Below are 25,979 nucleotides of genomic sequence, written 5' to 3'. Positions count from 1 at the left end.
AAGAGAATTCTGGGAAGAAAAAAGTCTCAGTCTGCAGTCACCACCCAGATTCAGAGAAAGCAAGACAAGAAAAGGTACCAAGCCATGTGGATAATCATAGACAAGAATTATGGGTTAATTTAAGTTGTAAGAGCTAGTTAGTAATAAGCCTGGGCTAATAGGTCAAACAATTAATAATTAATATAAGCCTCTGTGTATTTCGGGAATGAACAGCTACGGGACAATGTAGGACAGAAACTCTGTCTGCAGGCTTGTTTTTAGCTAGTTCTTATAATTGAAATTAACCAACTTCTAGTAATTACTTACTGACACATGGCTTATGGCTTGTTACTTTCATCTCCTACATGTCATGTGTTATCCATGTCTTCAAAAAATTCTGCCTTTCTTCTTCCCAAATCCTCTGTGCTCTGAAAATTCAGTCGAGCTATTGGTTGTTCAGCTTTTTGTTATGCAAATCCAAGTGATTTTTTTTACATAATGTAATCAAATACCTTGCAACAGAGGTTTCTCCCTAGGGCCTACTACCCTCCAGGTGAGAGGTTTTAATGAGGTGTATAATGTGAGGCATAAATTTTTTCTTGTGTATCAGGCTTCAAGTCCAACTGAAAAGCAGTTGGTTACAACTCTAATAATGGTGCCATCTTTGTACCAGGTGTTCTACTTATTCTTTTGTTCAAAACTCAGAAAAAGAAACCTGTAACAATACCTCTGGTCTTCTTTGTGCTTGGAGTGGTAAAAGTTCAGACAGGAAAGAAATCCAGTCATTATGTAAACATCAGAGAGATGGTAGTTTCCATCAATATAAAAATCTTTCACCTTAGAGTAAAGCTTGTTAAAAGACAGAGGTTGTTAACAAAAGCATGGAGAATAGCAGGATATTTTAAGAATGAGTGGAAACTCCCATACTGCAAGGAAGATCATTAAGGTCAAGAAGTAAACAATTTAACAGCTTCATGAAGTCTCTAAAATAAGATATAATAGGGTCCTCCATCCCCAAGAATATACAGGCTGTAGGAATGTTGCTAGGCATGCGAAGACAAGCTAATTTTCCTGGAGAAAGTAGAGACTGGTCATGCTACCTAGAAGACGCTCAGAGAAACTGAACTTCTCTCCAAAGCATTCTGCTGTCTGCAGGCTGTCAAGGGTGTTCCAGGTTTCTAGCTATTGTGAGCTGTGCCTCATTTTGGTATGAACTGGTGAGATAGATATCTTTGAGTCATTTGAAGAAGGATGCTAAAAAAGAAATTCCACACTAGCTCAGAATTGAGTATAATAAAAGTTGTTAATTTAGGAGTAGACTCACAGACCACAATCCTCTGTTCGAATGGGGAATGGCAACCCAATCCAGTAGTCAGGAAAGAGGCCGAATGCATACTTTACATGGGCAAATATAGTATAAGAGGCAATGTCCAAGTGGGTGGCTAACTTAAAGGCTACTGGCTGTAGGAATTTTTGCAGCACCTCCTCCTTCCCCTTCTGTTTAAATAAGAAGTTCTAAGCCTAAATCAAAGTTATATATGATAAGAAGAAATGTCAGGTATAAAAATTAGAATTACAACTAGCATAAACACTATCAAGCAAGAAACATGTAATAAATGTTAATACCTATATAGTGTAAAGATTAATAATTCATATTAGAATATTATACAATAAACAACTGTGCAACAAATGAGGACAATAACCTCAAAATGTAAACAATGTATAAATGTCTTGATCAGAGGTAGAAATATGTGTTGCAACGTGATAAATATATCCTAAAATTGTATCAATATACAAATGTCTTAAGCAGAGGTAAAAGCATACATGCATACAATATCACAAAATGACTTTGCCTAGGTATACAAATATTGTGGACAAAAAGGAACATATCCAATATAATTTAAGCTTGTATCAATATACAAGAATTTATACAAATATAAATTGACTATAAATAATAGCCCTCAAGTATCCACTCTTTTACTCACTATTATTATTAGTGTGAGTAAGCTCAGACTAACCTATTATCCCATTCAATTTTCCTCTGTTATTTTTCAAAGAGATACCTGAGCCTACATAATTCCCCCCCAATCCCCAACCCTATACCAATTATAATCAATCCCTAAATGATGTCTTTAACCCTGAGGACAAACTTTGTTGGGAGAGAGGATGTCACCTTCTAGAATTACTTCCAGCTGTCATTGGGGTGATGTTCTTGCTATGGATACCTTTAAAAGTAAAATGATGGTTAAGTTCCAAGATTACTGCCTGGTATAATTGCAAATAGTCTCTGAGTATTCGGGAGGGTTTTTCTGAGGTTCCTATTTGGAGTTCTGGCCAGAACATTGTAAAAAAGTACACCATTTCATCAAACCAAGTTGGAACCATCTTGAGCAGCTGGTACCCAAATCAGGTCTTATAGTAGTATTATCAGCATCATGATGTCATATCAACCAGGTGGAGTTGTTGTTGTGGAGCTCTAGTTTCTTCCTGGAAACTTCAATGATTACTGCAAGAAAATTCATTGTTAATTGAGGAAAACTTAAGCATTATTGATATAGACATATACAGACATATATATTCAATGAAAGGTATGATAGAGACAAAATAGATTTGAGGAAAAGTAAAATTTTTTTAAAATTCTTTTTTTCTTTCTGTTCCATACCAGATGGTTCTTGACATGAGACAAAAACTCTGAATTTTTCTTTTCACAACATGCTTGGATTTAGAGAAGGACAGAACCATTGTCCAACTCCAAAGCCAGTTCTATATGTTCACATACATATATAGTAATATACACATATATATGTATATGTTATATATATGTTTTTATCACCTGTCTTTCCAAGTTCTATTTCTTTTTCTTGATGATCCTTACTGGATAGCTATGTTTCTTTCTGTCAGCATCCAAACATCCAGGGTCTCTTGAATTTTTGAAGATGTGTATTTTTCTGTAAAGACAAGAGCAGACCCTTGCCCAAACACTTATGAGGTTTTCTTACCACCAGTATGATTGTCACCCCTGTGGATGAGCTGTCATTTCTTTTTCTCAGGAGATATCACCTTTTCAAGTGAATTTTTATTAATTTTTATGGTATCCACAGTTTTTCTTCTCCTGTGGAAACAAGAGCAAAACCCCTTCTCTAACATAGCATATCTCCTTGCTTCCATTTTGAGGTCAACACATCCTTGAAATACACTGGCTGTTTTAGTTTAGAATACTTTTCTATTAGCCAATGTCTCTCTGCTGCTGTTATCCCTTTCTCATTTGTGTTAAGAAAATTCAAGTTTAACCAAGCATTATGTAATTTATTTGGGGGGGGGTATTTTCCACCCTTTTTTCTTTGTTTAACATATCCTTTATAGTTAGATTTGATCTTTCTACAACTGCCTGACCTGTAGGATTCTGTGATATACTTGTAATTTCCCTTATAATAGGCAAAAATTGTTTTATTTTCTTAGAGACATATGCTGGTCCATTTGTCTTCATTTGTGCAGTATACCGACAATGGCTATAACTTCTAATAAATGTGTGATCACTGAATTAGCCTTTTCTGAGCTTAAAGCAGTTGTCCACTGAAAACATGAATAAGTGTAAATGTTGTAGTGTACATAATTTAATTTTCAATATTCTGAAATGTGGAACACATCTATCTACCAGATTTCATTTCTTTTGAGTACCCTTTGTGTTAGTTCCTGCAGGGAGTGGTGTTTATTCATAGAAAGAGCAAGGAGGGCATCTCTTTATAATCTCTTTAGTTTGTTGCTATGTAATAGAAAACTCTTTCTTTAAACCTTAGCTATTGACATGATGTTTCTTATGGAATTCTGAAGCCTACAACACATTTCCAATCAGTAACTGATCAATTTGTTTATTACCTGTGTTAGAGGACCTGGCACACCCATATGGGATCTGATGTGTCTTATGTATATAGAACAAAACCTATTCCTGATTATATCTCAAATCTGTATGAATAATAAAGTCAATTATGTGTCATCTGGTATAAATTCAGTGATTTCAATATGCAAAACAAATCTTTTTGCATATTGTGAGTCAATAACTATATTAATAGGTTGTTTAAAATCCCTCAGCACCATGAGAATAGCATATAATTCTGCCTTTTGGACAGAATTATAAGGACTTTGTTTTACCCTACTTAAATCTTCTGATTTGTAACCTGCTTTTCCTGATTTACTTGCATCAGTATAGAATTATGGGCTTCAGTTATTGGTGTGTCCTGTACAATGTAGGGAAGGATCCATTTAGTTCTTTTATAAGATTAATTCTATCATTTTTGGTATAATTGCTATTAATCTTTTCTAAAAAATAGTGCAAGCTCTTTGCCAGGGTTCATTGTCTTCCCATAGTTTTTTAATTTCATCAGAAGTAAAAGGCACTATAATCTCTGCTGGGTCTATATCTGAATGGCTGGTGATCTTTGGGTATTGTACTTTATACTCCTTTTCAGAATTATGAGTTTCTGAGACTGCAGTAATGTTAATCTGGGTATTCCATTGCCACAGCAGGTCATAACCCCATAAATTCACTGCAATATTAGCCACATGTGGCCTCAGCTTTCCTCTCTGTCCTTCTTGCCCAATGCAATCAACCCATCTTGTGCTTTGCTTCAATTGATATAAGGTTCAAATTCCTAGTAATTGAACATCTGCTTCTTGAAGAGGCCAATTTGGATGCCAAGATTCTGAACTAATGATACTCACATCTGCACCTGTGTCTATAAAATCCACAATTACCATGGCATTTATATGTACTCTTAGCTTTGGTCTTTGATCATTTATAGAAGTCTGACAGAATATACATTGCCTATTTCCTATTGGAAGTTTTCATTTATTCTCCATGTTTATGCCATCATCTAGAACAGTACAGATTTTTACAGAAGGCTCTAGATTTTTTTCAGTTTTCCTGGTGAGACATGTCCTCCATAGTGACTGGGAATGACTAGACTGATTTTGACTTGGGGGCCTGCGCGAGGTCCCCCAAGGAGTTTCTGATGGTATCAGGTTGTCTTGTCTGTCTTTTGTTGATCTGCATTCATTGTTCCAATGTTGGCTCTTGTCACACATTCTACATATACCTGAAGGCTGAGTCCTATTTTTGCCATTCCCAGAAGAGACATTATTCCTAGGAATTCCTTGTATACAATCCTTTCTCATATGTCCTATTCTACCACAATTAAAACATTTGACATTTTGTTGTCCCCTCATTCCCTTTGGAAATTACTTCTCCTACCAAAAATTCAATATTATAGTCAAATTTCTCAATGTTCTTTGTATGTGGCATCCATTCATCCACTGGTGCTCATCTAATCTTTAAAGGCCCAAGTATCTTCTTGTATTCTAAGTTGGCATTTTCAAAAGACAGAGATTAAATAATTACTCATCAAGCATCTGGGTCTGTTACTTTTATATGTACAGTCTTAGTTAGTCTTTGTAAAAAGTCACTAAAGGGTTCTCTCTGACCTTGTTTAACCCTGGTGTATGATTCAATTCATTTTCATGATTCTTAAATCCTGTACCAAGCTTTTAGGCTGTTTTGTGGCATAGGGACAGATTTGTTCATTATAAAGAGCTTGAACCTGTGGGTCAGCATAAGTGTCCTCCCAAGAATTTGATCTTGGGAAGTCTCAATCCTTTTGCTGTTCCCTGTTGTTCTAAAATTTTAACCTCTTCTCTGAAATAGCATTTAAACATCAGTTGAAGCCTGTCATCTAGGACTGATGAAACTAACTGAAGCCAGTCATGTGGCATATCTTTAATGCTAGAAGCCCATGTCTTTATCTCCTCCCTACCAAATGTGGAATACAAGCCATAAGCTACGACACCTTGCTTAATTTTTTTTTTTAGGTCATTCATTCCTATAGGTATCCATCTACCTTTTTTGGATCCTTTTGGGCCTTTAGAACTTGATACTTTTTCAGAGTAGATTACAGGGTAGGAAGCTAAAACCCTGGGTAAGCCATCTCTGACAGCTACTGGTGGTGTTGAATCCGGTCCTTGTACATTTTTCCCTGTTCATCAGTTCCAATAATTTCCTCAATCGTTTCAAATCTTTTTATTACTGCCTTTTGTAAAGTCTGAATCTTCTGGCCTGTATATATTTCTAGTGATTTAACTGAGGCACCTAGCCTCTGGCCTCATTCTGCACATGTGATTCCAAGGTCTGAAGTTTTTCCTTTAAAAATAACATCTCATCCTTGGACATTGCTTGGATAGGGTGTAGGTTGCCATCCTGGAGACATACTCTATCTGCTAACCTATCAAAACTCTAACAAATTTTGATTGTCAAATTCAACAATATAAATTCTTTCAGAAATTTTTTCAATATCCTTTGACATGGATTCAATTTTATTTGTCAAATTAATGTTACTCATTTCAATAGTATTAATTTTTTCAGGTAACTTGATTTTTGATGGTATTAGTTCTGTTAGCTAGCTGTTCATTATTATTCTGTAAAGACTATATCATTTCTAAAAGTACCTCATTCTTGGCTCTGTTATCAAACCATTTTCTTAAGGATATAATATGAAGGAAAAAACTGAGTCCAATATCTAATAAATGGATGTATCACAATAACCATATAAACCTTGCAGATTACAATCCATAGTATTATCAAAAAAGTTACTAAAAGTTTCAATGGTAATGTTTTGTGCTGAGCTGCTGTGGCTTTCTCACCTTGGTGCTGGTTAAATACTGAGAAATATGCTTTGCTTGACAAATTAAAAGCAAATCAATTTCGTACATGGTGCAAAAAGCCCAGAACTCATAGGCAGTGAGCACAAACTGTGCAAGTCACCACATGGCAGGGAACCTAGCAGGCAACAGGGCAGTGGAGGCTTGGGGTGTGTGTGCACTTGGGAAATTTCCAAGTCACTACATTCAGTTAGCTCTGCTGTGGTGTGATTCTACAAAAAAACCACTTACGTAAAAACAAGCCAAGTGGGTGGGGGTGGGAGACTTTCTAGGCTGTGGACCTAGGCCTTTAAGCTGGTACACCTGGTAGGTATGGAATCTGTATCCACGTGGGTGCCAGACAAAGAAGGATGTTATAAAAGAAATCCTACACTTGCTCAGAATTGAATAAAATAAAAGGTTATTTATTTAGGGGTAGACCCAGAGATCACAATCTTATGCTTGAATGGGGAACAGCAACTAAATCCAGCAGCCGGGAAAGAGGCTGGACATGAGCTTTACATTGGCGCATATATATATATATATATATATATATATATATATATATATATATATATATATATAGAGAGAGAGAGAGAGAGAGAGAGAGAGAGAGAGAGAGAGTAAGAGTCCATGCTCAAGTGGGTGGGTAACTTAAAGGTTACTGGCAGTGGAATTCCTATTGCAGTCATTTTTGCTCCTGTAAGCAACACATCATCAATACTCATAAAAGAACTATAGTAAAAGTAAATCCTATTGGTTCACCAAATTGGAATTTAGTTAGATCTGAACTGGGGTGAATAGATATTTTATTCACATCTCACCAAGAATATTATCATGCAACACAGATAGAGGATAATTCCAGTCTACTGTGTACAGGTAGATTTGGCACTGTTACTCTCATCTTTGTTGCAAAGCATTTGTAGATTATATAAATTGAAACTTTAGGTCTACATAAGATACAATTACCTGTCTCTTACTATTAAAAAAAAAAAAAGTCATGATTTTCTTCTCTCTGAGTCTGTTTTGTTTTATATAAGGACACTTGATGTAGGAGTGTTTCTATCTATCTGCTGTTTCATTTGTTAATTAATAAAGAAACTGTTTGGCCTGATAGGTCAGAACATAGGTGGGTGGAGTAGACAGAACAGAATGCTGGGAAGAAGGGAAGTGAGGCAACAGCCATGAAGCAGTCGCCATAACTCTCCTCTCTGAGACAGACGCCATGGAGCCAGCTGCCAGGTCATACATGCTGAATCTTTCCCGGTAAACCACCACCTCGTGGTGCTACACAGATTACTAAATATGGGTTAAAGCAAGATGTGAGAATTAGATAATAAAAGGCTGAAACTAATGGGCCAGGCAGTGTTTAAATAAATACAGTTTGTGTGTTGTTATTTCGGGGCATAAGCTAGCCAGGTGGCCGGGAGCCAGGCGGGATGAAAAGCAGGCCTGCCCACAGTTCTCATTACAGACACTACTGATAAAGTGTTCTATAAGGGGGATAAACGTAATGTTCACAGATCTGCAAGCTCGGGAATCCAAGACCAAACCTTCAGCATTTGGTGAGGTTTCTTCCTATATCTTTGTTACAGGATCTGGTGGTGGTCAGGGTCTAAGCCATGTTTTTCCAAGATCATCCCCTTTGATTCAAAGATTTGGGATAAAGGCTTATACAGATTTTAAAGAATCCGTGAAATTTTACTCAAAGCACAGCGGCTGTACAGAGCAGACAGGAATATGTGTGAAGAGCAACAGTGGTCACATGAGGAAAGGTGCTCAAGGGCCCCAGGATTTGTTTGGAGCCACTTTCATGAAGTTTGGAAGAAGGAGTTGGGGTGCTGGGGGGGGTATGACATGGGTGGATCTTCATTTCAACTGGCAGGCTTAGATTAGGTAGGCATTTACTTCCTGTGCAGGTCCTTTCAACACAGTATTTTATGTGATTATATACACACAATTATACATAGGAGGAAGATGGTCAACATGATAGTCATCATAAAAGTTCCCTTTGAGGATACAGTTTGTCTTGTTGTACATGCACCTGAACTAGTTTGGATCAGATCCTCTTTCTTGGGATCAAAAAGATTTTGTGAAATATTTGAATATAAATAATTCATGAAGGTATTTCTAAGGGCAGAAATCATTTTCATTGTTTCCAACACACACACACACTCATGTATGGGGGTGCCCATGTGGTCAACAGGCTTCAGATATATTGGTAGAAAAATGGAAGTACACAGGAGATGCAAATAATGATCTCTGGCTGGAAAGTGCAACTGTGGTTATCAAACAAGTAAAGTGGAGTCTGAATTCAAGGCTGAATTCAACCTTCTCCTGTGTCTTTTATTAATGCCTTGAGTTTTCTGGGGTGGACACAGACTCCTTGTTCTTTGGCATGCTTGGTCTTTAAAATCACATGTGAAGTTTGTATTCTATACTTTTAATTTTACAGCAACTCTCAAATGGCTAAAAGATATTCCCAAGGAATCACTTCTTTATCAAAATTTGGTTTTATTTTTAAGTTATATATGTAAAACTTATAGATTAACATATATGAAGTTATTGAAAGAAAACATAGAACTTAAATCATTAAAGGTGTATAAAGAATAAAAGAAATTACCATTTTCTAGAATTAAGAGCAGGTCTGGTGGTGGTGGTGCGGGCCTTTAATCCTGGAACTCAGGAGGCTGAGGCAGGTAGATCTCTGAGTTCATGGCCATCATGGTCTACAAAGTGTTTTCCAGGACAAAAGTGACTAAACAGAGAAATCCTGTTTTGAAAAATTAAAACAAAAGGAGCTGGCTTTCAAAGGTATGGTATTTCAACAGTTCATGTATACATGTATTTTCTGGACTTGGATCTTATCTCCATAACCAGTATCTTTGCTATCCAGGTTTTCAGATATGAATCAGGCTTGAGGGACTTTCTTTCTGACATTGACGACCTTAAAGAAGAAGATGATGAGGTCAGATCAAGTGAAATTCAAATGGCTCCAAACACTCTGTACATTCATAGTGATGAGTCCCTATGATATCTCATTTCTCACTTGTCTATCTCCTTAAATGACTCTCTGTCCTTGGAGTCATCTTTCTTCCCTTCTTGGGACTATGAGAGTAGCTAGTCACTCCTACAGCCTTGAACACAGGTAAAAGGCCCGGGTATGACACAGAGATCCAGAGAAGAGGAAGGAGCTGTTATCCCTTAGGTAGAGATTGAGTTGCAGAGTCTCATTGAACAGGCAGGTTGGGAGGAGGGAGAAAGGACTTTGCTGTTGCAGCTGCCATGTGGAAAGTTTGGAACTTTGGCTGGTGGTCTGAGAACCATGGTGCTGTAACAGCGTTTCTATGTGAACCAACATGTGATCCCTTCTATTTCTTCTGTTCACATGGTTATAGTGGCCTTTTTTAAAGTGTAAAATGAATCCCACACAATGTGTGAGTATGACAAGGATTGTGGATTTTAGCACATTGTGGTCTTACTTGCCCAGGGCATCCTTGGGAACTTATGATTTCTGTACATCATGCTGTGCAACAGACAGTATTTGAATATTATAGATGAAGGCTCCAAGGCTCTTCATGTTTTAGTCTTTGATCAATTTGAAAAAAAATCAAAGAGTTAGAATATGAAACAAACATCTTAACCTGATTTTTCTCAAATTATCTCTCTGCTTTGATAAATGAGATACGTTTTTGTCATTTAGCTAAACATATAACAACTTTTGAATTTATTTTCTTTATTATGATTTAGAAATATTTACTTAAAAGATAGTGGAAGGAATTTTATTATTAAATGTGAAAAGTTTAATTTTTATTCTCATGTTGGATTGTCTATGTAATGCCAACAGTCAAGTACACTATATGTATGTATTTATGAAATTATATATATGAATGATTCTTAATAATATTGGTTTCATAGTACACACCTGCATGTTACTGTGTTCTACAGACTTCAGCTGCCATTTATTTTCGCTTGAGGACAATTCAAAACAGACGAGTCGAAGTTTTTGGCCTGGCTCACACTTTATACTGGTCAGTTTTCCGTTGACCTCTACTTCCATTATTCCTGTATCATCTTCAATTCCATAGCAAATGCAGGAATTCCTCTCAGTTTTCTGAAAAGCAAGTTAACATTCATCTTTTAGGAAATGTGTCAAAGCTTGTCACCTCTATGAGAAATAAAGAGTGTCATCATAAACCTGTCCCTGCCAAGGCAAGGATGGCTTTTAGGTTTAGAATCACAGGCACGAGGGCCAGTAAGATGGCTCAGTGGGGAAGGTGTCTTGCTGACAAGCCTGATTACCTGGGCCCAATGAGCAGGATTCATGGTAGAAGAAGAGAACTCATTTGTGGAGCTTCTCTCCTGACTTCCACACTACTTTAAAAGTTTTTGTGTTTCTTCCCATCCCTCACAGACAAAATAAATAACTGCAGAAAAAAAGGTTTTCAGGAACAAGAGAGTTTAAGATGTTTAATTGAACAAATCCTTTCTTTGAAATCCCTCTTGAAGCCTTGTGGGCCTAGCCTTAATGATTAGGTCACTACTGCAACCCTTGGAAGACTCTTAAGTTTTACCTACTTGATGATTTCTTCTGCTGGGTGTTTTTAGGAAAAAATGAGTATATTTCTAAGTACTATGGTAATATATAAGGGTATCTGAGATTTCTTAAGGGACAATAAATGAAAATAAAAATAAAAATAGCAATAACCCTTTAGTTACCATTTTAGGTTTCTTAGGTATCCAGGAGGCCTGAGAAGAAAGGCTACTTGTGGCTCATTGTCAGTCTGAGAAACACTACTATAAGTCTTTTTTATTAATGTATTTTAATTTTTATGGAAAATAAATTTATTTTAATGAAACATAATCTGATCATAATTTTTCCTTTCCTACTCCTCCTAGATTATCCTCACTTCCCTACCTTTCCAACTTTATAGCTTTTCTCTCTCTTAAGGAAACAAACATGTGAATAAAGAAGAAAATCAACAAGAATGAAACAAAAGAAACACACTAACAGAAATGAGAAATAGTATGAGACACAAATACACGGACATACAAATATGGATTAACAGTCAGACAGAGAGAAAGACTGATACTCTCGCTCATTCCCCTCCCCCCCCACACATCCCTCCTTTGTAAATAGATGACATTTGCTCAGTGCACACATCCCTCCTTTGTAAATAGATGACATTTGCTCAGTGCACACATTGTTTACTCTACTCCTTCCTGACCCCTCATAGGTTGATCTACAGCTTTTAGTTCTGGCATTTATGTTTGTGTCCCACTTGGTTTACTTATGAATTGTGTAACCAAATGCACCAGCACAGTCAAAGACAGCATAGATAAAATTAAAAAGCCATGGCTGATTCACAAACGATGAGTTATGAAATCATACACTTAACAAGCATACTAGTGAATTGGTGCATCGGCACTTAAAGAAACACCAGAAAGTCTTAGATTTCCTAGAATTTCCTCACTTCCATTGTGCCTAGTTATAAATGTGAAATTAAACTAGACTGTTAAACTCCTCTTCCTTTCATTGTTTCAAACATTAGTCACCCTATCAAAATAGCTTGATACAATGTAAAGAATATTATATATAATGAGAACACATTAAAGAAATAATCTTGGCTTGTTGCTCATGGCTTCAATCTGGAGCAGAATAGTCTCTTGTTTTTTATTCTCATCATCTCTCACTGTATGGAGGCTTTGAGTTTGGCTGTTTTGGCAACTGAGTTGCCAATAATATGGGTATGGAAGCTATCAAAGAAATAGAATCTAAAAGGAGAGTGTGCTATAAACTGAACATTATCTAGGAATAAGATTGATATAATTGATTGTCATAGCCAGGAAAATGCCAAAGTTATTGATGAATCAATTTCTAAAGATTTTTCATGGTTTTACCTTATGGAGAAGAATGATAAGAGACTCCCCCAATCCCTAAATGAGAAAACCGTATTCATCTCTTTCTGATACGAAGAGCAGTTACTTCCTGTGTTAAATAAGTTGAGCAAATTCCAGTGACAAGTTAAAACTTAAAATCCCAGACTGCAAAAGGAATTCCACAGTACCGCAATGGCTTACCTTGTATACCACAAACTCTCCATTCACATACGTCCCCTGTGCCTGCGAGAAAAGATCCCTAATTTTAGGAGTTGCATTGGCTCTTTTCCTCAGTGTTTTTGAGATAGCCATTGTTCTGTTCATGTCTACATCAGACACACAGGAAGCTTCATGTATTTCCAGAAACCCATTTGAGCCAAAATAATTTGATATGACAATAATCTTATTTGGAATGAACTTGTTCTTTAGAACTGGATCAAAAATCTTCACTCTGAAGAATTCATTCTCGGTCGCCACTGTGGCATGGAACATCCTTTTGTCATTAATCAAATCATAAGTAAATGGTTCTGTTACTTTCAAAACCATCACTTCTTTGGGTTCTCGATGATAACCTTCTTTCTTAGCAGGTTCCTTGGGTATGTTTCCCATCCTTGGTGTCTACATAAAACACACACAGGATAAACATGCATAATTCAGACAGATCATAAGGCACAACTCCACTAAGTAAAGTGGAGAACATCTAAACAATGACTGCCATACTATAATCTAGATAAAGTGAAAAATGGATATTTATTATCTAGTTATTCTAGTTAATATGAATGTTACTTGGTAGGTAAAGGGTTTATACTTATATTTGTGGGGACTGAATTGAAAGGCTCTAAGCTCTAGTCAAGTTTTTATTCTAGAAACATTTGGAAGAGTTTGATTACAAAACCTGGACTAAATATTAGAGCTTTCTTGTAATAGGGATAGGTGGGCAGTCTAGGAAGATACCCTGAAATATTTTACTCAGAAAGGGTTCATGCTAGTAGCTCTTCTTTTTCTACACAGGCATGGAGGAGAATCCTGGAATCAGAAAATGTTCATGTTACTTTGTTCATTTTACTTTGATCACCTGCCTTCTCAGTACCCTACTCCATTTCTGAGCATCAGGAGAGCACTTTGAAATGGAGGCAACACTGTAGAACTGAAGGAGGAAGCAGGAGGACAGTCACGGCCTACCTGGGTACCAGCGCAGGGGGGCATCTATAACTGAAGCACTCTCTGACCCTTGACTTGGAAACATGCAGATTTCACGCTGTGGGTGATGGGGCTTAACTCTGAGTACCAACTGATGTGTTCTAACATCAGGAAGTGCACTTCCGATACAATTGCAGCAGTGATTCACAATCGGAAAACAACACCTTGACAAAAGGTATAACGTGCAAAATTACATAAACACGTGACCCAGCATACACTTTAAGAGTAGGCTTGATCAGGTGATCGTTGAGTCAGACATTTTCTTAATGGAGTAGAATATACAAAGTATTCGAAAATTGGATGTAGGGAAGTGCCAGTAATTATACACAATAAAAATAGTGATTATTTAAGTAAAAGATTATGTGTCCATATAGATTAATGAAGAATTCTTGCAAGCATGTGCTAATTTTCGTCATTATACTGTGAGAGTAGGAAGCCATTACCCTGCATGAACTGCTGCTGGTAGTTGCTGGAGACCCCATTGGAGCCAGGAGACTTTGGGATGCTTTTGGTAGAGATGTACATTGTGCTAGGAGACTTTCAGATGTTGTTGCTGAAGGCATCTGGGGAGCCAGGGCACATGTAGGTGCTTTTACTTTAGGACAGGGAAGAGTTTGACCAGTACTGGATGCTGCTCCTTGAGGCACTTGAGTGGGGCACACACTTCTGGAGACTGTCAGTGGAGGAGCATGAGGAGCCTGGATGAAGCTGGATACTGCTGCTGGATGCATTTGAGTGGTCTGGATTCTACTTGTCGCTATTGGTCTAGGCACCCGAGGATCTGGAAGACTGTTGGATGTTGTTAGTGGAAGTACCTGGACACTACTAGATGCTGTTGCTGGAGATGGCAAAGAAGTCAGGAAATAAGCAGGTACTGTTGCTAAGGGACCTGGGACCTGAGCATTCCTGGGTACGTTTACTCTAGCAGGGTTAAGAGTCTGAATGCTACTGCCTGTTGTTCTTTGAGGCACCTGAGTGGTGCTGACATTTCTGGACACTGCCCCTGGAAGAGCGTGGGGCACCTGAACACTGCTGGATGCTGCTGCTAGAGGCGTCTTTATGACCTGGGCTTTGCTTTTCAATGTTGCAGGTACTCTAGGGGTTTGGGCACTTCTGGATGCTACTGTTTGAGGATTGTGAAGAATCTGCATGCTATTGAATGCTGCTGTTGTAAGTAGGTGAAGGTTCTGGGCACTGATGGACCCTGATACTGGAGACATCTGAGGAGCACTGAGAGAACTGGACATCCTTTCTGAAGGCACACTAGGGACCCAGACATTATTGGATGCTGTTGCTGAAGGTACATAAGGAGTTTGGACATCATTGGATAGTGTTAGAGTCACGGGAGAGTTCAGATGGATGCTAGAGTCTGATACTGGAGATATTGGAAAACTTTGGCAGGGTGGTGATGGAGAGTCTTGAGACGTTTTTAAAGAGTCGCATGTTTCTGGAGGTGTCTGGGGAGTGTGGAAGCTGCTAGAAGCTGTTGCTGCGAGCCCCAGAAGAGTCTGGCCTTCCCATGCAGCTGACGAGTTGCTGGTTGCTGACAATCCTAGAAGCTGGTGTTTTGTCTGGGAATCATCTGTCTTTAGAGTACTCTGTTTTTTGGTATTTGTGGTTTTCTGTTTCTAAAGAAAAATAGGATTGAGATTTTTTAATACTGTTTACTGGTTTTTGAAAATGAGACCAAGTGCTTTTATTCATTTTCCCCTCTGTAACGAGAACTTTTACCCTGCCAGCTTGCTCCTGGGCTGATGGAATTATTTAGAACATACTTTACACCTAGTCTTCACTCTTACTATTAGATATTACAACTTCTCTTAAAAGTCCGGTATTGAATTTTCTCTGGTCTGGGATGGAATACTAGCTCAAAGTATCTTACAAAACTGGCCAAATATTTCTTGGTCTGGTTCAATTCTCAGTATTATTTCGTGGGAAACTAAGCATGTAGTAAAATTGGCTATTTCTGTACTTTTCTTCATGTTGACTTTCCAATCCATCAAATATTTGATCCTTATTGTGCACACAGGGAGCCAACCCCCACATACCTTCAGATGATGTGATGGAAATTGTGTGACAGGTATGCTAAAAATTGATTCACTTAGGTGGATTTATTGAATTATGATGGAGCTCAGTTCACAGAGTAACTAAGATGCCTGAGGGACATCTGAACTCATTGAAACCTTTGTTTAGGTCTTTAAAATGACCACGACTCCAGTTTAATACAACTTCTACATATGTGAGAACTACTTATATTTCAGGCAACAGATCTGGTTAGAGCATTCACTACACTTTCATAATCTTAGCGGTATAAAACTGCAGCATGATTAATTAAAAAAGAAAACCCAGAGACAGAAACTGGGGTTCAACCTGAAGGCCAGAAAAACAAAATGGCCAGCCACTGACTCTTACCTCTACCTCAGCCGAAATGGTGATCCTGCCTCCAGGAATCTCAGAATGAGACTGTCAAGAGAGCTGTCTCCCCCTGTTTTATAGTCTTCTCCGGTGCTGGGATTAAAGGCGTGCACCACTACTGCCCACACTAGTGTGGCTACTGGGATTAAAGGTATGTGTCACCACTGCCAGGTCTTTAAGACTGATCAATGTGGCTGTTTTACTCTCTGAACTTCAGGCAACTTTATTTATTAAAATACAGTGAAATATCACTACAAAAATTTTAAAGACTATATATTTTGCTTTAAAAGCAAAGGGAAGTTAGTATGCAAATACCTTCGTAAAACTGTAAAGGTCATTTTTTACTGGTTTCTCTTTATGGTTTTGATCCAAGGTAAAAGTTTCTAAAATTCAACAATTGCTGTGAAGCTGATGCCATTCTAGCCAAAATGTTTACTAGCTGTAGCCTATTTTCTAGACTTGTGTACATATCAATTATATTGCTGTCATCATCTACAAACACAGTTAATTAGATGTGTCTAAGGAGTTCCCATGCTAAGCAATAGGACTCTATCATTTAAAAAGATCAAATGTTGGTCATATCAAGGGTTCAGTACAATTGTACCATGCAAGAAAATAAGGACATTTCTGTAAATTGCAGTCATGATCTCAAAATACATGCATGATGAATGGGCAACATATACAATAAAGTACATGATTAAGAGGTTAGTTCTCTCAAGGCTATGGTTGTTGCAATTATATTAAGAAGGCATCAAACTGGGAACAGGAATTCATTCCCTTTGATGAGGAATGTCTGGGAGAGTTTAGTGTATGCCTGAGAGGGGTCTGAATCTGACTCGTAGCAAAAATGACCACTTAAGTTCTATGGTATTTGGTTAATGATAGACAGGGATAAAGACTTCAAGGAAGGGAAAGAGCATGCATCAAAAAAACATGCTAAGGTGATATGCAAGATATTCATCAGTGTGGCAATAGGATAAGGCCAGTTCAGTCACCCTCACCTCTGCTGCCCACGGAACTAGTTGGGGAAATCCCCTTAAACATCTGGGAACCCCTCTAGAGCCAAGACTCTAGCCAACCCTAAAATGGCTCCCTTGGTTAGGATAACTTCTTCCCTGCTCCCATATCCACCCTTCCTCCATCTCAATTATCCCATTCCCCCAAGCTCTCCCCAATCCTCCCCCTCTCTCTTCTCTCTCCCCATCTCCCCTATCCCCCAATCTACTCCCACCCCCTGCTCCCAAATTTTGCCCGGAGATCTTGTCAACTTCTAATATCCAGGAGGATAACTATATGTTTTTCTTTGGGTTCACCTTCTTATTTAGCTTCTCTAGGATCACGAACTATCGGCTCAATGTCCTTTGTTTATGGCTAGAATTCGCTTATGAGTGAGTACATACCATATTCCTCTTTTTGGGTCTGGAACCAATGGATGGAGATAGAGACAGAGACCCACATTGGAGCACTGGACTGAGCTCCCAAGGTCCAAATGAGGAGCACAAGACGGAGAACATGAGCAAGGAAGTCAGGACCGTGAGGGGTGTGTCCACCCACTGAGACGGTGGGACTGATCTAATTGGAGCTCACCAAGGACAGCTGGACTGGGACTGATGGAACATGTGATCAAACTGGACTCTCTGAATGTGGCTGACAATGAGGGTTGACTGAGAAGCCAAGGACAATGGCACTGGGTTTTGATTCTACTGCATAAACTGGCCCTATGGGAGCCTAGCCTGTTTGGATGCTCACCTTCCTAGACCTGGATGAAGGGGGGAGGACCTTGGACTTCCCACAGGACAGGAAACCCTGACTGCTCTTAGGACTGGAGAGGGAGGGGAGGGAGAGTGGGGGGAGTGGAAGGGAAATGGGAGGAGGGGAGGAAGTGGAAATTTTTAATAAATAAAAAAAACATGCTAAGAGGAACACAGAATGATGAGAATAACCCCTGAAATTGGATCACCAGCAAAGGGAAAAGGGCTGAGGAGAAAGTAGTCACTGAGGATTGATATATTCCAGTGTTCATCTCTATCTGTCTCCTCTATACTTCCTTCTGAACCCTAAGCAGAAAGTTGGTTGACAGCCATAGAAATCATTTCATAAGTACTTACCTTTTCAATACCACAGAGACTATGATACATAATTAGATAATAAGCTATTTACTAACATGATGGAAATCTTTGTAGTACGGGGTCAGTGGTGAGCCCAGTGATAAGCTTTGGGAAGGGGCAAGCACTGGGAATAGGAAAGTGGTACCTTGTTGGAGGAATTGCTGGACGATGTTGGAGGCTTCTGAGAAGTCTGGAGACAACCTTCATCTTTCTGTGTGTTGCTTCCTGGAGGTTCTAGAAGCTGAGTCTGCTCTTGGGTAAGCTTCCTTTTTTTGCCACTTTCAGTTTCTGCAGTTTGTTTTTCCTTTTTCAGAAAGAAAATGGTTTTCTTTATTGATTTTCCCATGTACTGAAAATTGAACCCCAGGCTTTGTGCCTGCTAAATTGTGCTTTCCTATACAGTTTTATCCCCAGACTTTAGTAATGGCTTTAGTATAAGGTAACACATAATATTCTCAGAACCACAAGAATCTTTTGCTTATTTTGGAGTTCTAATTGTATTTTTTCTCATTGTGCATACCTCACTCTTAAAAGGTGGACTGTATAGTGTGTTGGGTTGAGTAAGAATGGCCCCATAGACTCACAGATTTGAATGCTTCATCACCAGGGAGTGTCAGTATTAGGAGGTATGGCCTTGTTGGGGTAGGTGTACTTTGTTGGAGAAAATGTGTCACTGAGCTTTCAGATGATCAAGGCAGGCCCAGTGTCACTCTTTGTTACTGCTACCTATGAAGATGTAGAACTCTCAGCTAGCTCTCGAGCACAATGTTTGCCTGCATACTGCCATGCTTCCCACCATGATAATAATGGACTAACCCTCTGAATGTAAGCAAGCCCCAAACAAATGTGTCTTTTTAAAAAAAATAATAAGAATTGCTGTAGTCATGACATCTCTTCAGAGTAATGTGAACCCTAGCTAAGACATATAACACTGTCTCATAGAGGAGTAGAAAAATTTCATTAATCTCACCCAATTTATCCTTGTGGTATCAGAAGAGTATTGGGTGCAGAAATACATAGCCCATATTTAAAATGAATGTTTTTAAGAGCTACATCCCAAAGCAACTGCTATTTCAGTAAGTGCTCTTTAAAAGGCCAGATAGTGATTTTTTGTTTGCATCCTTGGGTGGGGGTTATACTGTACCAGTTAGAGCACATGGTAAATATGACACACAGTGAGTAAGAGGTCACCATGAATTTGTCGACTTCAAACCTCATTCTCACAGAGCCTTGGATGAGATAGGTACAGTCCTACATATTCCTAAAGAATTAAAAAGGGGTGGTATTTGAGTGGAAACATTGTTGGGCAATTAGCCACCTTACCTCTGAAGAAGGTGCATTACTGGAGGAAAGAGTGTGGGAACCACTGGGCTCCCCTTGCTTTCCTTCCCCTGCAGTTGTCTTCTTTCTTTTCTTTTGTTTTTCAACTATAGGGATAAAGAAATCACAGTAAATCCATGGAAATGAAGCTCATTAGGAATTATTTATTTTCATTTCTGTTTTCAAAACTGAAATGGATAGTTTATTCTACTTTTATTAATGATTTTACAGAAAGGCAATGAATTCACGTTGTTTTTAACAAAACCTCCACCATTCAGTTTTACCAATAAAGACTCAGGAGCCAGATGTTGAGGTGAAAGCCTGCTAGCTCTACAGAAACAGAGAAAGGATCCAGCTGACCTTCCTAGTCCACTGGCATCCCATGGTCACCCTTTTTCTGTATCAACTCAAACTAAAACCTCTCAACCTCAATTTCCCTCACGTCTACATCCTGTGCTTCTCTCTAACCATCCATCAAGCTAACTCTCTCTTACTCTTGATGGTTTTTTTTTTCTTAAAAAATCTATGTACGCTTCCTGTCAACTGGTTGCTTGCTCTGATTCTTGACCTCTGGTTGACTTTATTTAATCCTGTTTACAATATTCAAGCAGAAAGGTCTTGGATTAAAAGTGTGTGCTAGGGTTGAGCCACAACAAACCTGGAAACAGTTTTTAATAAAGTCATGGAAGATGTCTGGAAAAAAAAAAAAACCAAAAACAACAACAACCCCCCCCCCCCCAAAAAAAAAAAAAAGAAAGAAAGAAACAGTAAATAACACAATTTCCAGGTGGAAACTGTGATCAAATATCGTTTAACAATAACAAGAACTATTTCATCTCTATTTGTGTCTCTGCTTTTTCTTTCTTCTGCTGCGGAGACTCTACGTAGACAGAAGGCCACCAGTGGTACTAAGTCAGATATATTCACATCTCAGGGGATTTTTGTGCATCCCAGGTATAGTGGAATCAGCTCTTCCATCTTGTGAACTTCTGTTGATTCTATTTCAGTAAGTGGTATAACCCTCTCCCAACCCTCTTATCCCATAGATTGATTTTAAAAGCATGAAACTTTTATGATAATACCAGTAGGTTATGTTCTAAAGAAGATAATTCCAAATCATAGAAACAGAGAAAGAATTATGACTTGATATTTGATATAACAAAGTAGTAATATTGGATTTTGACTTCTATGTTGGGGATATATCTTTCTATGTAACTCAGAGTACTTTTTCTATGTAAGTCAATCTGCAGGTCTTTTTGACTGAGCTTCCTTATGCTAAATTCTTGGGTCAGAGTTCTGTACCATTATTTCTAATATTTTTTTAAACCTAGTGACTTTATAAAGAGAAACTATTTCACACCTTTAAAATGTGGGGCATCTACTTAAATATTAAATCACATTTATTACCAGAAAAGGTATTAATTAGAGGGTATGCATTGTTAATCAAGTATTAAATTTACTCTATTTAAATGCTTTAAATGAGTTTTTTTTCAATTTTTACTCTATCATTTTTTGTTTTTCTATCATGTTAAGTATACTAATCTATCTCAACAACTGCTTTTTGGTTCAGTTTCCTCCAAAGCAAAAGATGTCTACAGAGAAATATATCAAGTTTCTTGGTAAGAAAGGATTTTTCAAAATCGTTAACTTGCTGACGTCAGAACAGATTCCACCCCCATAGTTTCTAAGGCATACAATGGGAAAGGGACATATCAACTCTGATCACTGCAGGGAGCTAGACATTTGGGAAGGGTGGGGAAGGAATGATTGTCCAGGAAGCTTCCCCTTGTTACCTTTTGCCTTCTCTGCTTTAAGATCTTCAACAAGGTGTTTAAGATCTTTATTTTCTTGACAAAATCCTATCAGTTTGCCGAGTCCAGCATCTTTTGGGAACGTCTCCTCCATCAGGTCAGCAATCTGAATTCTGTCATAATCATTCTGCATCCTTTCAGACAGGTGTAGGCCTTTTCTTAGTAAGGACCTAATTATCCTAAAGTGGTAGTCTTCCATACGCTCTAATCCTTTTAGAAGAACAATTTTCTTGTATTCACTCATTATCCCTAATATTATGGACAGTACTAAAAGATAAAAATGGAGATAGAATTACATACATATCCAGACAATTTTAAAACAGCGTTATTCCTGTGTGAGTGAATGACCAAAAATGATAATGTCCATAATTGCATGTGAGAGAAAAACAGAGTTAAATACAAGCTGTGCCACTGTGCAAAAATGGATATAGAACTTCTGTATTAATAAATAACTTTAGGAAATCCTTCTCCAATAGCCATGTTAGGTGACTTAGGCCAATGACAGTTGTGGGGGAAGAAAAGTGTTGGACGAATCATTGCTGCAGTGTTTAGAGTTTGCACTATGAGTGTTAAAATCCTGTGTTCTTTTTCCATTCTTCTTTGGTGTCCACACAAGGACACATGAGAGGAAAAAATGATGAGTATGAAGAAAAGACATACTCCGTAAGCCCTAATGTAACAGATTAATAAAAATTGCTGCAGGGTATTAAAAATAGATTATCTACATATTCAAGGAGAAGATGAAAACTGGTCTCAACAGTAAAATTTCCTTCTTCAGCATTCTAATTTTTATACAATACCGATCTCGAGACCCCAGAGAAAATTACAATAGAAAGTTTTTGGGGGGGTTGCTACTTGGGAAAACACAACTGTTTCAAATACAACCAGATAAATGATGGCAAAGATTATGTGTAATTTTTATGGATCCCATTTATATGAGAACATTCATTTCGATATTGAAGTGTTGTTGCTTTTGAATTTAGACTAATCCCAACCTTAAAAGAATTTCCATATTACACAATACCATATATCTGTGTCACTGTGAATCTATAGATCCTGTATATCAATATGTGTTCAGCCTCACTGCTAAAATGCTGAACACTTGAAATGTTCAGTCTCTTTCAAACACCTAAAATCTCTTCCAAATTTCAAAGCCTCTCTAAAATACCCAATGTCTCAATGAAATATCAAAGGGTCTCAACTTTAAGCTCTTACAAAATAAAACAATAAGTTACCTACCTTGTCATTCCAAGAGGGGAAAAACAAGTCATAATTACATTAAAATCAAAAGAAAATTAAAATTCAGCAGTATGAAAAGATTTTCTGATCTCCAATGGGCCTTGGCAGCTCCATTTCTCTTGCTCTTCTATCCAAACACACAACACACACAGTGATTCTACTATGCTTAGGGCACCTCTCTCCACACCTGTTGCTATCCCTGTTGGTCATCGCACAGTACTGTCAGCTCAAAATACTGGGGTCCCCATTGCACCTGGGTTCCATCTTTATAAAGGGCTCTCCATGGCCTTTCACAGAAGCAAGCCTCAGTTGTTCCTTATGACCCCAGCAAGCCTCCAAAACCAGTAGCACCTGGCTGAGTCTTTCACATTACAAAGTTTGTCAGCACAAAGTACAGCCTGCTCCACTCTGGACCACAACTTCAGTTCTGTGTACTGAGAGTGAGAAGACACTTCCCAGGTTACACCTCAGTAATGCTGGTCTCTTCTTAATCACAGCCAATTCTTCAGTATCAGCTGACAAGAATCACAGATTTGTAATTCAAAATACTGAGTCACCTTATTAGTTTCTTTGTAGGACACTTATCCTTCCTTCTGATGTTTCCAAGCCAGGCCTCCATCATCTACACTGCCCTCTGCATTGCCTTGTAAGTTCCCACAGTAGTCCATTAATTTCTAAACACTCAATAGTTTTATATCCCAGAGTTACAAAGTTCATTCATAATCCTTCCTAAATACACAGTCAGATGTGTCACAATAATATCCCACATGACTAGTACCAATTTCTCTCTTAGTTACTTGTTCTATTGCTTCAATAAAACACCATGACCAAAGTTAACTTGGGATGAAAAGGGTTTATGTCATTTTATATTTATACATCACAGTCCTTTATTGAAAGAAGTCAGAGCATTAATTCAAGGCTGGAACCCGGAGGTAGGAACCGAAGCAGAAGCCATGAGGAACACTGATTCCTTGCTTGATCCTCATGGCTTGCTCAGCACTCAGGACCACCTGCAGAGAAGGGGCACTGCTCCCAAAGGGCTACACACTCACATCAATCACTAATCAAGAATTTGACCTCCATACCTTCCTACAAACAATTTTAAAGGAAGCATTTTCTGAACCCAGGTATATCTTTCCAGATAATTTTATCTTGTGTCGGGTTGAAAAAATCAACCAAAACATACCCTTAGAAAGAGATAATACCTTAAATTTTTTATTTATATACCAATAATAATGTATGGTATTTCTAAGCACTTTATGTCTCTTAATAGGACCATAATAAGTAGCGACACTGAATATCTTTTATCCAAACGACAAGAAGCACACATATCCTCATCATGTGCATGTGAAAAAGCCTACTAATCTGTGAGTTTGAAGAAACATGAAATATTTGATCGATACAACAATATATTTCTCAGTTACTAAATTAATAAGGTATAAACATCTGCAAAATTATTTAGAATGCTTGAGAAACATAAGTGACTCACCAAGAGTGATAACCTTACATATATACATGTCTGAAATCAACTTCTAAAATACCCTGTTCAAGTATACATTAAGAACTCCAAAGGTTATATGGAAAGCATTTCAAATATTCTAAAAACAGGCAATAGAGATATATTCCTAATGAAGTGTCTCTCAGTCATCTATATTTTCTACCAGAAAATTAAAAAGCAAATTCAAATTATCTAAAACCAAAGATAACAAATAGTGTTCAAGATGACAGAAACTAACTCACTGATTTGAGACACTGCTGGTTTTAAAGATAATAAGTACTTTGGTGGATGATTAAAAACAGGGTTGAAGGGGACGGGAGAGGCAGGGAGGGGAGTAGAGAAAAATGTAGAGCTCAATAAAAATCAATGAAAAACAGATGTACTTGAATAACTGTGAATCTGTAGAATTTCACACTATACACATCCGTTGTCTCCCATGTCATGCATTAACGGAATCCTAGAGTGCAGCTCCATTTCCTGACATATTTTCATTAAGTATTATTTCACAATAATTCTTTGATGTCGCTAGCTTATTGTTTCTCAATCAGCACAGCCAACAAGTTACTCTTACTCTCCGGCAAGATATCTAAAGTCTTCTTATTTTCCATTTTCTCATACTTATACTTAGAAAGTTATTTTATTATCTGCCATAATCAAAATGCCGTTGTGCTGGCTCAGGCCCCAGTAAGGGTGGAATAAAGATGCTTACCATCTTTCCTAGTGAAGCATCAGAGCCTAGCTGCTGTGGGTTCACGGCTTTGAAAGCAGCTCTCACCAGCCCTGCTCCCTCCATTCTCCTCTGAAGGAAGCAGCACTGATTCCCACCCTGCCCTTGTGGTTCTATAGAGCTTTACATAACAAGTGCAGGACTCACCGTCTTAGAAATTTCTTCAGAGGTCTCCAGATCCTAGCTTGTCTCCCAGGCAAGAAGAAGGGCTAGTTTTATTTGATTAAGACGACAAAACTCTCAGAGATTGGGTTAGGATGTTGCAATTCCCCAAGAGCCAAGAACATGAAGTATTTTTAAAGATGCGAAGTATGACAATGGTCTGACTCATTTCACTTCACTTCGAGTTTAGCAAATTGAATGTCTTGAACTCTGCTATTCCCGGAAGAGGAGGATTGCAAAAGTGAGGCCTCCCAATGTTCTTAGCTTTTGATTTCCCTGGCTAGTAAGACTAGATTGTCTCCTAAAGGATACACTTTACTTACCAAGACAAGCAAATGTCTCCTGTGCTCAGGTGATTTTCTTCACAAATGGATATTCTAAACTTAGCATTTCATGTCCAACTGCCTTACCCATGGGTCACTAAGAAACACACTCCTCTGAATAGAGTTAACATCTGAAAAGAAAAGGGTGAGTCACTCAGACACTTCTCCCTCCTCTCCATTCAGGCAGGAAGTGGGAAGTGGTGAATTCAGCAGATGTCTATTGCCATCAAGAACTGAATGTATTTCCTGAACAGAAGAAGATACACAGGGTAGTGCAGGGTGAATTCTAAATGATCTTAATTATAAAAACCGGATCAGATATAGGTGTAAATGCTGAAAGAGCAGAGAGACAAAGGAGCAAGCCACAGCCACTTCTTAACTCTCCAACTCTTCAGCCTGAAATGGGTTAGCTCCTGTCTCCACTAGCTTTCCATTCCTCTCTCTGTTCAGCCACATCACTTCCTTTTCCTTCTCCCTAGAGCTGAGATTAAAGGTGTGTGCCACCACTGCCTGACCTCTATGATTAGCTAGTGGCTAGCCCAACACTCTGATCTCCAGGCAAGTTTTACTTGTTAAAGCACAATATAATATCACTACATTTCCTGTTTTTTTTTTTTTGTCTAAAGTAAA

General features: G+C 38.1%; 1 protein-coding gene across 1 annotated transcript in view; it reads right to left on the bottom strand.

The window, feature by feature from the left end:
* Positions 1-9,395: 9,395 nt before the first annotated feature.
* The window catches only part of LOC119827054 (gamma-interferon-inducible protein 16-like), a 39,613-nt gene continuing 23,029 nt past the window's right edge, over positions 9,396-25,979 (bottom strand). The window contains exons 7-13 of the mRNA XM_038348511.1: positions 21,383-21,667; positions 19,593-19,696; positions 18,415-18,573; positions 14,190-15,374; positions 12,748-13,164; positions 10,592-10,780; positions 9,396-9,613 (exon numbers count right to left, since the gene is read on the bottom strand). Coding sequence (XP_038204439.1) covers positions 9,578-9,613; positions 10,592-10,780; positions 12,748-13,164; positions 14,190-15,374; positions 18,415-18,573; positions 19,593-19,696; positions 21,383-21,667 — 2,375 coding nt within the window. The 3' untranslated portion in view covers positions 9,396-9,577. The remainder of the gene's footprint in view (positions 9,614-10,591; positions 10,781-12,747; positions 13,165-14,189; positions 15,375-18,414; positions 18,574-19,592; positions 19,697-21,382; positions 21,668-25,979) is intronic.

This window comes from Arvicola amphibius, chromosome 12 (genome assembly GCF_903992535.2).
Source record: "Arvicola amphibius chromosome 12, mArvAmp1.2, whole genome shotgun sequence".
Lineage (NCBI taxonomy): Eukaryota > Metazoa > Chordata > Mammalia > Rodentia > Cricetidae > Arvicola > Arvicola amphibius.
Note: the sequence above shows the minus strand (reverse complement) of the source record. Positions and strands in the feature narration are given on the sequence as shown.